Source organism: Pomacea canaliculata, linkage group LG2 (genome assembly GCF_003073045.1).
Source record: "Pomacea canaliculata isolate SZHN2017 linkage group LG2, ASM307304v1, whole genome shotgun sequence".
Lineage (NCBI taxonomy): Eukaryota > Metazoa > Mollusca > Gastropoda > Architaenioglossa > Ampullariidae > Pomacea > Pomacea canaliculata.
Genome location: NC_037591.1, coordinates 13,092,245 through 13,106,625, shown reverse-complemented (window position 1 = coordinate 13,106,625; position 14,381 = coordinate 13,092,245). Strand labels below are relative to the sequence as shown.

Genomic DNA, 14,381 nt, shown 5'->3' with positions numbered 1-14,381 from the left:
AATTGATTACCTGGCGGCGGCGGTCGTGAGAGAGTGCTTCCGTAGGTCCCCCCTGCCCTGCCCCCTCACCCGGATGACGAATCACGCGGCGAGCGCGCGAGCAACGTCACACGCTTGACTGCGGCGGAGAGTGTGGGTTCATCATTAGGAGGCGAGAGACTGGAGCTGACAGCACGCCCTCAAGTCTTGTGCGAACGGAGAAAGAGTTCTAATTCGTGTTGTGCAACCCCCTACACCCCATGCTTTGATGCTGGCAGGCTGGCCGGCTGGCTGGCAGGCTCCTTACCAGCACGTGTCGTCGAGAGTTGTCTGCCGCTGTCTGCCAGGTGAGGAGGAGACGCTGATTTACAGGTAAGAATCACCCTCGAGATGGCTTGATGTATGGATTTACCACAGGTGGGTGTCGGTGCAGTAGTGTTGCCGTCACGGTCTATAAACAAAAGTGTCGATTATGCCAACCTACACCTAGATATGCTTTAGTCCATCGTAAATCCAGAGCTCGAATTGCTTTGTTGATCCCTATATGATATGTTCGGCTTGTCGACCAGTGATTGAAATGCTGTGTCGATCACAATGCTACTAGTCCAAGCTTTATGTTGACTACAATCAAACAGGAAGAAATGTCGTCGAAGTGCTCAGTCGAGCATTAATAGATTATCTTACTATTATCGAGAAACGTATTTTTACGGCGCTGGACGTATTTACGTTTTGACACTCGTATGTCGAGAAAGTCTTACGGTTCGCGTGCAAACGTCACGCAGGCTGGCGATTGCGCGATTACGTGGCATCAACGTTTGCCATTTTTTAAAATATATTTTCATTTTTGAAAATGTCTAATGTATGCCCACCCACGAAGACAGGCAGTTTTGTTTACTATTTTTATTATAGGCGTGGGAAGCCACCATTCTCCGACAGACCTCAATGTGTTGGCGAGCATCCATCTGGCTGATGTCGAGAACAAATGCGAACATAGAGGCGTTGTTCAGACTTATAAATGTTCATGTATGTTTATCTACATTGTGTATGACACTCACCACGTTAACAGAAAGAATATTATGTACAACCGAACTGTATATGGACACTGTAGGATTTTGTAGAAGCAAGTGTACATTTATTTATGAGACCAAATTAGAATCACGCATACGATCGATCAAACGGTAAGCGAACACGCACGCCAACGTATCTGTAACAAAGGAATGCCACCTTGTCCAATCTGTCCGACCACTGCCACGCTCTTCTCGCTATCACGTCTGGATTTTTTCTCTAATCTGTGTGCGTGATAGTTGCTATGCACGAATTCTTCACGCAAAACATGTCACAGACTCCATATTGTCATATAAGGCTAAGACCGTGTACTTTATCGTGCTTCGAAGTGCAGGAACGGCTTCTTGGAAGGAGAGACGAAAAGAAAAAAATCACATTGAAAAGAAAGGGCTACGTCATCAAGACATCCGCATATCGTCGTTAAATCGTCATTCGCCATAAATTTCGTGGAGGAGGTTAGCCTTTGACCACCAGCTCCATTAATTCACTCGCTGACTAAACGACCGGCGTGACATCGTTGGTCCTCGTCGCCAGTTGACTGTGATGTTGCTGTACCGCGGGGGTATCATAGCCGAAGAGGTTATCTGAGACGTGTTGCTAGATGAAAACTCTCATGTTTCAACGAAACGAACACTCACGTTTGACAAACGGTTATTGCCTTTCTTTTTCGTGAGCAGATTTCTAACGAGGGTTCGTTGACATCCCGTCACGTAAACTGAACCCTAAAGCCACTTACACACGGGCGCGACAAAAATAAATAAAACATGGCGAAGAATCGGTGCGACAGCTTGCAGGTTAAAAATATAACCAAAAACAAGTTTCGGTGTTTTGAGTAGACAGATTTTCCGCACACTTATGCTGAGAAGTTGTAGAGGGAAATATTAAAAAAAAAAAAAAGCAATATTTGTTGCTGACGACGAGGTGACTACATCCGGACTACTGTCGGCACTTGACTTTGTTTGACCGTGTGAGGATGCCTGAACTGTTTGCCAATACTCTCAACCATATTTCACCAGGTGTTCTATAATACCGTGACTCAGTGTACACGTTTTTATTATTATTATTTTTGCCAAAGTGGTGGGCAGTCGGTGCAGTCCGAGTCTGAGGGGTACAGTCTGTGGAGGGAACAATTATTACCTGGCTGTTGATACCCCCACCTCCCTGTACAACAGCTGCAGTACAGCTTAAAAGCCATCTCGAATATAGACCACTGTACATCTGTACTAAGTAATCTTTTTGTTTGTTTGCGTTTTCAGCACTGCTGTTACACTATCTAGTCGGATACCTGGTCGGCATAGTCTTTAGTGTTAGTCATCAGGTTTGTTTTATGCCTCTGTGATGAATAGAAACACCTTGCTTTGTCGCTAGCCTTTGAAACTGGTTTTTTTAGAGCTTAGTAATAAACATAGAATGTCTATCTGCGTAGTAAGGGTTTCTTACCGGTATGGAGATAAGTATAGACAGTACACGGTTGAGGCACAACCATGCCGACAGTGCAAGAAGTAGTACCTTTGTAGCACACGGGACCGAAGACAGGTGACGAATCTTCGGTGTTGACCGGTCGTTGAGAATACTGAGATAAGAGTAGCTGGTGTCATGAGAGTCTGAGATACAGAAAGTCTGTCGTGACTCGAGTGTGACGATCCTTAAGAGCTGATAAGATGCAAAATGTTTTTTAACGATTGGATAAATCTCAGTGTGAGATACTTTATCCCGAAATCTGCGACATTATTCTATTATATACTTATATTTAACTACTATATTTATATTTTATTATATACTTATATTTAACTTCAGCATGCATAGAAAAAGATCAACAGCACAGAGGTCACGACCTGCCTAATTAACATATGGTTTCAGCTGTGTCACGGGTTAGGACTTTCATGATGTAGGAATCCCATGTACTGTCCTGACAGAAGTTGTCATCTATTTCTGTACCTGATGATGTTTGTAAGTCTGCATGTCGTGAAAAGAACGGAAGGGAGGTTGTTCAACCACATTTGGGGATAGAGTATCTTTCTTTAAGCTTTAACCTAATCATTAGAAAAACTGCAGCCAAGTAGTCCTTTAAAATTATGGAAGTCCTGAAGCTGTGACACGCTGTTCAAAGCCGGATCAGGTAGCAAAGTGTCATCACAGATGAAGCGACCAGCCTGGCTTCTGTCTCTCTCGTGCACACAGTAACTTCTGCACATATTCGCTAATAGTCACACACGCACACACGCACACACACAGAGCTTTCAGTATTTAAAAAACTGAAAACCAAGGACAGCTTTTGACATAAAAGCTAACACTCGAGCATTCACTACACAGCCAGGAGAGCACCCAGACCTACAGACGCTTCACCACCAAGGTGCGTCCCCAGTAATTAGTGTCCTCCTCAGTTGTGCGGCTAATCATAGAGTCGGCAGGTAAGGCTGTATTTTCAACACTGTTTGTTGTGTGTCTGTTTACACGATGCGAGTCATCTGTCCACGTCCCCCAGTCACGACAGACCAGTACAACCCACTTTTTGTTCTCTTCTTCGCAGTTTTGTCTCATTTGTGTCATCTTGACGGCCGAATAGAGTTCTGTAGAGGTAGGTTTGTGGCATTTATATTTTAGTATTTTCCATCCATTCCAAGTCTTAAATGACTTTGAAGGAAATAGCAGTGTTGAGAATAAAGTATTGTGGATTGAACTGTAAACTCTCTCTTTATCATAATGCCAACAGAACTGATACGATGTATAGAAAGGGTATAGAAAGAATGACTGCCATCACATGAAGGAGTATATAACTTTGCTCTGGATTAAGCTGTGAACTATTCAATTCCTTTACACAATATATTCTAGAGCTAGTTGTTATTATTTTGCTGCTTTGCCAGGGGCAAAATACGCTGCTGGTCACTGATTAAAAATACTTGCACAGTTTCTGGAAAACAAATTACAAGAGACATTAAATGAATAAACCAAGAATTAAATATAAGCGCTGGTGGCTTATTGAAAATATGAAAAATAGTCAAAACTTGAAGAGCATAAATAGTTTTAATAAGGATTTCACTGCCACTAATAAAATTACATTAAATATCCTGATGGTACCATTTTGTTTAGGAAAGAAAATGTTGTCTTCAAAATGTTATCACAGATGTAGTATATGTTGATGAATAGATGAAATTTATATACATTTTTAATTGCTTTAATCTGATCTACAAAGTGGAACTACAAACTGTCGTAAAAAGACTCGAACCTTAAGGTTCGCAGAGGAGTCAGAGTACACAGTAACAAGACCGTTATCTGTAGGTGTGCAGTAGCTGTTATTATTATTATTTAGAACACACATACCTCCTCTTGATAGATAAGTTTGTTGCATTTACAATCTACGCCCGCACAGACATGCAAAAATAAACCCAAACTAATGTTTACCAACCAAAGAGTTATCATTGGCTCATTCTTTGATAATCCATGAAAGAATAATGTCGGACGTTTGTAAGTCTGAACTGTACTTTAAGGTACACAGCAATGTCGACATTTGTGTTTTTAATGTAAGAGCCGATATGTATCAACATCCAACATGAAACCGGAAGTGGTCTACCCTTGACTTGAGGTGAAGATCACATGCATGGTGATTCTCCTGTAGCTTTGAATGATGTTTGGTTCAGCAGTGAACGACGCAAATTGCTTTGTTCATCTGTTGAAGCTTCGTATTATTTTGAGAGAACATTTCAAGGATATGATATTTCTATTTTCGGTTTCAGGTTGGATTTAGTTTGAGATTTTGTTGCTAGCATTTACCGTGTGTACAGAAAGCACATTTTAGTCAACATTTTGTCCTCTGGTTTGACCCACTAGTATTACTTTGCTTAACGTGTATTGTTTCGATTGGTGGATTAGTTTGAAGTGCAAGGAAGTAGACAGGTGCAGTTTCAGGTTTGGAGTTTTTGTTTCGCAGTTTAAAAAAGTCCTATCAATGTTGCTTTTTTGTGTGTGGGCCATCTTACACCTACAGGTTAAGATTCAAGATTTGAAGACTTGGCATTTATGTATTTTTAAAACCAGTGAGTAAGGTACTTGTTCAATAAAATTAAAAATGCAAGCAGAAGCATGAAAAGTAATTTGAGCAGCAAGGTCGCGGTTTGAGGGAATTAACCGGAAACAATGAAACATAAGGTTAGCCGAAACTTGTACTTTTGTCATCACACAATACCAAAACACACACATGCGCGCGCATACACACTCTCTCTCTCTCACACACACATACACCTATACGTACAAGTACACAGGCAGACAGGCAGAAAATAAAGAAAGCTGTGCATGTTTATGGTGTGGATTTTTGTGGTCTTAAGAAGGTCTTGGCGAGAAACATCACAGCTAGGTGTGAGCTTTATTTCCCACCTCTCTCTCTCCCCTGTGTATGCGTGCGCGCGTGATTGTGTGTGAGTGAGTGAAGGAGAGAGAGAATGCTTAATGACAAGATTTGTACACTATGGTGCAAGATTAGAAGGCTTGGGGTTGGAGGGATATTGTTGATTCTTTGTAGAGAGGAGGATTTAAAACTCTCATGCAAGGGTTAGCAAACACAGGTAGGTGCAAAGGTCTCACCTGTCTACTCATGAACATTTCAGTCTTCTTCATAAATTATTGTATATGTGTGTGTGTGGTGTGAGAGATAGAGAGAGAGAAGAAAAGTGCAAGCTCAAATCGCGACATTAGAGAACCCTATACAGTTGGAGCGCTCCACCCTTCTGAAAATCTGTCGTTTCTGGGAAATAAATCCGGGACATGCGCAGCAGGTGGGCTATTCTGATCTTCACAAAATAACACTCACACACACAATATTGTTTTTAAATTTAGTGCCGGATCTCCTTCGGTACCCAAGGTGACAAGAAAAAAGAATGGTGGGTCGGCATCGTCCAAAGCTTAGACAAGATGACAAGGGTCTGAAACTATTTTTACAGAAACATTTTCTCTTCAACCCTTCAATAGAGTCATCCACCTTTCCCACCCTCACCCCACTCTCTCCCCACCCCAGACACACATTCACGTCCCTTTTATCCGTCACACTTATCTAAATAAACACAGCACATGTCTGGCCGCTACAACTGATTTCCCACAGTTGGGGGGAGCACATTTGTTTCTGGGAGGGGAAGAAACTCGCAAAAAGAAGTGTCAGACTTTCTTAACCCCTACCGGGACTTCGATAAAACCCAGACAAGCATCCCACTGCCTGATGCTGGCAGACAGCACATGGAGTCATTTATAATGGTTAGGAGGCTGGCGGTGTGATGTTGGGGGGGGGGGGATAATGGGGAAAAAACAACTCACCGCTCACACAAGCAGACGAATCCGCGGACAAAAGCTTATTCGCGGATACCAGACACGCTAATAAAAACAAACACAGCATACACTAAACACACATATTGAATACTTCCAGTTGAACAAAAAGATACATACAAACTAATGTCTTAAGATTTAATTAATATTATTATAATTATGTTTTTATTCTTCGTAAAGAGGCATGGAGAATATTATAAAAATGTAAAAAAATAATTCCCTATCCAGTATTCTTTCTTTGTCAAAATCTTCGTCGCAATCATTATTAATTATTCTCATATTTATGTCAGTTTTATACCGTCGCTCTTTTGTGTGTTGGAATGTTTTCTCGTCTACACTCATTGATGGGGATGTGTTGGATGTTGAGCGCATTTGTAGCAAAGGGAGATAAACAGAGGCTGAGTTTTGAAGTAATATTTCATAATAATTGATTTTTTTTAACATTTTTTAATTTAATTAAATTTCTTTTTTTTTATGGAAACCAGCTTTGAATATATTGATCATGTAAGCACCTACTTTTTAAACATTCGCATGTGACAGAAATTTGTCTGATTAGCCCTAGGTCTATCAAGACGAAGGCTTCGCAGCAAGCAAGCACGCGCACAAACTCACATACTGAAATATTCACACACTTAGAGATGCACGTGAAGTCCTGTACAGTATACAGTCCTTAGCAATCAAGAAACCTATTTATCTCACAAAATGTTTATTTCCAGAGACCATGAACGTTTGACTTCGGGCAGTCTACTGCCTCAACTGTAAACATCGGACCACATTCATCGTCGTCGTCGTCGTCTGGATCTTCTGGTTGTTCGCTGGAAACAGTCTGGCGTTTATTTTGCCCACTGAAACATTGTAAAACCAGACAAGGTTGGGATAATATCTGTGGTTCATCGGTCGTGTGAGTGTGAGCAGGTTATCAGCAACCAATCCTCTGTCTTCTGGAGCCTGGTACGGAGTACATCGCCATCGACAGGAACAAAGGAGAGAGAGAAAGAAAAAAAAAGCCATTAACTTCTGTGTGTTGCTTTAACGCTCTGCAGTCTTTTATGCATGAAAACCAAGGCTGAGTCGATGAAAATATTTCGTGTGCCAGGGGATTAAACAAACGAGAGGGTGAGCCTTGGATTCAACCCTCCCAGGACAAGTCAAGTTAATGTAAACCGTGAGCACCCTACATCGCTGTTTTCGCGAACAGTCTCGGATAGTCATCGTCGACTGAGGACGCCACCGCACTAGAGGTCGCTGCAGCAGCTAGCGATGGCGTTCCTGAAGTTCTGGGGCAAGAAGGGCAAAGGCAGGGATGATGCGGACTTCAAGAAGGACGAGGCCCTGGCGGACCCTGAGGCCGAGAAGCGGCGTCTCCGCCACTCGCTGTCCATCTCCAGGTCCGGACGCTTCAAACAGAAGAAGAGAGAACGATGTGGGATTCTGGACAAGCCTGACCTGTACGGCGCTGAGCAGGTAAATATCTTTCACCCCCGACCTTGACATTTCTTAGTGTACAGGTGACTCGGGTCACGTGATAGGTCTGTCCTGAAGACCTCCCAGGCGCATTTTTATTGTGTAGATAAGGTGGTGATCTAATTCTAGATGAGAACATGCACATTTTCTTTCCAACACTTATTGCACATAAAAAATGTGTAGTCGATTCATAAAAGCCAAGTATATTAGGGAGATTCGCTAGTTTCCATACGGGTGTCCCTGGGGACTGGACCTACGTACAACATCTAAATAGAACGAGAGAAAGACAGAGACAGCGAGAGAAAGAGAGAGTGTATCAGCCTTAGCCTATCAATGCCTGGCAATGTAAAGTGAATGGTTAAGGTTATTCCTGTCTCGACTCTTGATGGTTCTGCATCATCAGACGAATGGTGCGGCTAGGTACTTACATGATGCAGGGAGAGTCTTTTACCCTCTTTTATTTCTGTTGTTGTTGTTGTTGTTTGTTTTTTGGTTTGTTTGTTTCTTTTTCTCTTTCTTCTTCTTTTTATTTGTATTGTTTGTCCTTTTTTCTTGTTCTTTTTCTTCCTTTAATTTGTATTTTTTTTCTTCTTCTCCTCCTCTCCTATTCTTCAGTCGCCATGCCTCTGTCTCTATTGGATCTCACTTTTTTAATGCTCTCGAAATGATACATCCAATAGTTATTTCTAAGACTTACCTCTCGCTACATACCGATGCTAAACGAGAATACTCTCGGATTTGATTGTTCCTTATTATTATTCTCCATCATGCGTTTCTGTATCGTACCCAATCTTGCACCTTAGATGCTATGAGTATACCATCTGAGAAACATATTTCAGAATTAAAAACTACTTGTAGTTGTTGAATTATTTTAAATGTTTGCCTTTAACGTTTTAATAACGTGTTTGCTTTCTCTCAAATGGTCTCTCATGCATACTTCTGCCTGCATCGTTGTGTAGTGAGGTATACACTTATAGAAAGACAAATGCATGAGCATTTAAAAAGAATGAGATCTGATAAAAGCTGGGCGTTCTTTCTTTTTTTTTTCTCTCTCTCTCTCCTTAGAGTTGCTAATAATGTCGTGTCGTTCTTTAAATGTGAAATCTGCTCAATTCTATTTCTTCAACCTTAAAAAGCTGTATACTCCATTATTTTGGCTGCAGCGAGTTAGTGTACAAAAAATCGCAAAAATTTCTAGAAAATTCCCTCAGACATCCTGCCTTATCAGTAGTCCCCTACCCCCACATACCATGGCTCTCAGTTTGCTTGCCTCGTTTCCAAGGCATTTCCCATCTCGATAACAAAGCCATTCTTTTATCCAGATTGTTGTCTCTAGTTTGTTTCCAACAAACAACACCTGACAGAGAAATGTAAGTCTGCGAGACTAACATCCACACATCCACCTCCCTGCCCTGTCCGCATGCGTAACATTAATTTCAGTCAACATGGAGATCACCGAGGTTACTCGTGCTTCAGCTCAGTGTAAAAAACAGGATTTGATGTCCAAACAAACTACAGTGGCAGGGGATAATAGAGTAGCCTCATGCCATGTTTGTGTTAGTTTAACTCCTTGGGAGAGCGGGACGCCAAAGATGAACATGGACGTCTTCTTGTATTCTCGCTGCTCGAGCCACCCACGTGTTGCTGCACTCACCCACCGCACGGATGGTCTAGGGAAGAATCTTTAAACAAAAATAAAAAACAGGACATTAATGCCTTTACGATTTGCAGCTGAATTGCAGCCAAGAAAGAAGTTGTGGTCTAGTTTGAGTAAAATAATTGCGCAGCGTTTCTGCTGAACAGTCTTGTAGAAACCAATCTCAGTCAGGCAAAGTGGCAAAGCATCAGTCATCTGAAGTCCCATTATGTTGGCAAATGTGTTAGCTAACAAGTCTAAATTAACATTTTAACCAAAGTTTCATTGTCCCGATTGTTCAACCCCAAACCCACTGGTTTCACGTGACCATCACAGACATCTTTGTCAAACTTGGTCGAAGGTTCGATGACATTTGTCAACATTTTCAAGCGGAGACATCGTTGAATATGTGACGATGTTTGTCATAATTTATATGTGATCTGTCTGCGTTGTCGTCGTCGTTGTTGTTGTTGTTACTATTAATATATGTGTCATAAGTACACATAGTGTTGAATGTGACAGCGTTTAGCAGTTCCCATTCCATGACATGTCAGGTTCAGTGATTGTAGAGAACGTCCGTCCCGATTCATGCGGCCAGAAAATTACAAACACAAGAACACACATACACCCACAGACTGACGTACCCACCCCGACTGTTGAGGTTGACACACACACAGGCTGACGCTTACGGTCTAGCGTTCACCGACTGACGTCCACAATAATACGTTCGCAGACTGACGCCCTCCAACCGCTGATGTAGGAGGGACAAGAATTTTTTAATTGCATCGTTGTGCGCTGGCTTATCTCTTTTCAAGGCGGATACAATGCAATAACTCCAGCCTGGAGCGACTTTGCAGGTTGTCAGATAAAGTGTGTTGCTGCAGTCCCCCTTGTGAGAGAGAAAACGCGATGCACTGGAAGTGAACTTTCCGGTCAGACACATTCAGACTACAGCTCATGCAGTCAAACATCCTGAATTTGTTTAAAAACCCACCTGTGTGAGATTTAATCTCGTTCAATGCACAGCTGAGAGCACCAAATGTTGAAGGCTTACTCGCGGTCTACATGCACCTAAGTTTAACTGTAGTTGGTCGGATGGTAGGCCATCAGGTGGAGCAATTTTTCTCTTTTTCAGAAAAATCTGTGCTTTTGTTTGTTTGCAGGACGACAAAGAACAGTCGGGGTACAGCGAGACCAGCTCCTCCACGTCCACCAGCTCGGCCATGTCCAGCAGCTCCAAGACAACGTCCAGCAGTTCTAGGTCGCCCAAGACGTACCATCACGAGGCTCATGGCCGACAGGAAGCGCGTCACGCGGGCTCCTCCATAGTCACGTGACGACCCTGCTGTTTTCAGACAGAAAGAAAAGCAGTGTAACTGAGGGAGTGAGGCTGCAAGCGGATGATTAGACGAACAGTTGAAGTCCTCTCTCCAAAGACGCTTCTGAGTATTGTTGAACAGATTTCACTGTGGCGCCAACAAGAACCTGAACCTGGTGTAAATATTTTTATGTTAACAATCCGGTGGTGATCAAGGAATAGAAGGTGTCCACACACACACACAAACACTAAACTGAGACTGGGCTATAGGTCTGTCATTAGATATCCTAGATGCTGCTGTTTGCATATCCGTTTCATTGAGACTGCGGGATATGGGCAAAAAAAAAAGCGGTTGTAAATATTTGTACGGAAAATATTGTAAGATTTTTAAGAATATATATAAATTATGAGCTTTGGTGCGCTAACACGTGTAAATAGGATAAGAAAATTATTTTAGTAAATGCATGTCTGCTGTTCAGCGTCTAAACACATGCAATCAGTCTTACTTGATTGGGTTGACTTCTTCGCAAAGGTTTCTTTCAGCCATCGCTCATTTCTTTCCGAAAAAAAACTGTTTCTTACACCTTTTTTGTTTTTTTCCACCTCCACCAACCCACCATACCAACATTCCCACCCGCCTTCACCACTACCCACAATTGCAGAATTAGTTTGCATTCAAAATATTGCAAGATGAAATGTTCTAAAGAACGAAGAAGACAGTTTTCCTCCAAGAAGACTGGTAAAAAAAGGAGCAAAGCTTGGGTCAAAGAAAGTTTACCCTTTCTTTCACGTGCGAATTAATTTCTGTGGCACCATTGTAAAAGAAGAAATGATTAGTCTGGAAATATCGAAGGAAAACAAATTATCTGTACTAATTATTATTATCTTTATTCTTGAGGAGGTGGTCGTGCCCTTTCTTAACCATCATTACATTGATTACTTCCGCCGTTGAGAACGGCAATGTCTCAGAAAACACATTAGAAGATGTCCGTATGACTGCTCACCAGAATAATAACATTAGATCGATGCACCTCTTCACCTTGCTGAAGACTTCAAGATAAGGGTGTTGGCCATACAGTCTTTGAATTCTAGAAAAATATCTAAATAATGGAAAGAAAATGAGTAATGAAGAAGAATATATTGACGGAAATACGTAGTTATAAACTGGCAAATTCATTACCCTAAGTGGCAATGATTACCCGAAAGGTGGGCAGTCTAGCTATCTACCTGTAATAAAAGAAAAGGACATAAGATAAGAAGATCTGGGAGCTTGTGTGAAGGAGAGTGTATCACTAATTAAATGACAGAAAATTGGATTCAGAAGTATGCAACTGGCATGATACTGAATCTTCTTTTTAAGTGTCATTGTCACATTTTTTCACTTATGACAAAGCTGAAATTGAGGACGATTGCTCAGAAAGTGTGTTCCGAGGACCAACCACCAAAGAAGTTTCGCGAACATTAGGCCACGTGTTTGGTTGAGATGCCTACAGGAGACAATGACAGGACTGACCTCTTGTCTAGGAAGGTCTCTCGACCCCGTGGGATGCTTTCCTCGCTCATCCTATCCTGGCATGACCGTTGCCTAGCAACACCAGTGATGACAGAAATGATTGAACTCTTGGGTCCAGAAACTGTTCCGGTGACTTGTGACATGGCGCTTTGGCGAATTGTCCTCTTTTTTATTTTTATTTGAACATTGAACTTTTTTGTGATAAATGATGGACATTTGTGAATAGTCAGAGCTTGGGAATTTTTGTGTTTTAAAGACCACAGTTAGTCAGATTGATGCATTGTTTTACAAATTACCATTATTTTTATGTTGTGTCGCGGCCTATGGACGAACATTTGTAACTGATGGCTGCATCGCCAGGGAACATTGTCTGTCGACAGCTGGGGAAACAGTACAGGATGCGTTTATCATTGTGTAGACATGACAGCCTGTTGCCATCTAGAACCTTCTGCTGCTCACGGCTATCGTCCACCAATCTCGCATTTTTCTTGTCCTGAGACAGTGGACCTTAACCCACTAACACGCTCTTCGTGGTTAATTAACCTATATTAGAGATCGAAATTTTGGGAGCTATTTCTTTTCCTCTACACGTAAAACTTAGGAGCCAACTGAGAGTCAACTGATTAAAAAAAAAAACAAAAAAAAACTAAATCCTTCATTGTCCATCCAAAAGATTTATCCTTCGTAATGCTGTTATAATGAGGCTGTTGAAGAGGTAACGAGGTCGCGACAGGTCACGGAGTGAGGATTACATACCTTGCATTTTTGGGTAACTTGTTTATTTATGTAAAGCATTACTTTAGTCTTGTGTGGATTTGCTCCATGTTAGTGTTCTGTTCATGCTACTGCGATAGATGATCTCTTCTGGCGTTTGTATTACTACCACAGCGACAACTTCCTACTGTGTTGTTACTAGACTCTCACAAAACGCATTAAACTGATTTCAAGGATTTATGTTTTTTGAAGATTTCCGTGGGAAAGAGACGGAGAAACACAACACATACAAATGCGCGAGTTGAATACACACATACAAACAAACAAACACACAGATCGAGAGAGGTGTGATTTTTTTTTCAGACGTGTTGCAATCAATCTCGGGTGGGTAGATACCCGGTATTAATGTGCTAAACACAGACTAGCAGAAAGTTCAGCATGACATACCCAAGCCCAGTGTCCTTTAATGGTGTTTAAAGACATTTTCCCGACTGTTGTCACAAGGGTCAGATTCTGTCGCTAGGTACAGAGTGTATAGTGTTGTGGAGCGACTCGAGTACCCGGGTTTACACCCTACCTTTATCAGGTCTTTGTTTTCTGCCAGACCTCAAATGTCATGGGTGTCGACAAGATAGCAGGGTACAGTAGAAGTGGGTGAGGAGAGGGGCAGGAGTCGCTGTTAAGTTGCTGAGCAAGTTTTGGTATTTGGAGGATCCAAATCAAAAGAGGTTATGATACCTGTGGTAGGAATATTTGTAGAAGCTGGCTTGACGGGCGCTTGGGACCTACAATACCTGCCGAAGACAACAGGTGTGTTCGCATTTATTTGGCCATGCTGCCCGCCCCCCAAAAACACGTCCCTGGGAAAACCGGTTTGGCGGTGGTTGATAAATGTTTTGTCAAGAGAGTGGCTTCGATGAGCGAGAGCTGTTTTCTGAACTGTTCTCCTCCAGCTCTCTGCTCCCCACTACCACCACCACTACCACCCTACCCCTTACCTCCAAACTGCCACCATCCTGCCATGTGACCAGCGGGCAGATCAATGCATACAGGCATGAAGGTTACAAACACAAGCACGCGCGCACACATACAAACACGCATACACAACTACAAGCACGCAGCATACACACAAACATTTACACAAACACGTGTCATACATATTCAAACACCTACGCATCTACTCGAACACATACACCATATGCATACATATACAAGCACGCACACGAACACACGAACACACCACATGCAATCATCCAATGCTGCTGCAGTTGTCGTGTGACGGAGGTCGGAGTGATGCATGTTGTGCAGCACGTGCATGAACCATTCATCAGCGACTTTGTTGCCGCCTGCTGCTGCTGCTGTTGATCGTCTGCTCTCACACA

At 42.2% G+C, this 14,381-nt stretch overlaps 1 protein-coding gene across 1 annotated transcript; it reads left to right on the top strand.

Annotated features, from left to right (window-relative positions):
• The first annotated feature begins 24 nt into the window (after positions 1 to 24).
• LOC112557135 lies at positions 25 to 13,235 on the top strand. The gene is made up of 3 exons (XM_025226791.1): positions 25 to 351; positions 7,071 to 7,818; positions 10,618 to 13,235. Exons 2-3 carry the CDS (start codon positions 7,615 to 7,617, stop codon positions 10,789 to 10,791), a joined length of 378 nt encoding a protein of 125 aa, XP_025082576.1. The 5' UTR covers positions 25 to 351; positions 7,071 to 7,614; the 3' UTR covers positions 10,792 to 13,235.
• Positions 13,236 to 14,381: the final 1,146 nt, after the last annotated feature.

Coding starts and splice junctions, on each gene's coding strand:
- LOC112557135 (XM_025226791.1), top strand. CDS start 7,615: ATGGCGTTCCTGAAGTTCTGGGGCAAGAAGGGCAAAGGCAGGGATGAT. Junction 7,819..10,617: donor ACCTGTACGGCGCTGAGCAG/GTAAATATCTTT, acceptor GTTTGTTTGCAG/GACGACAAAGAACAGTCGGG.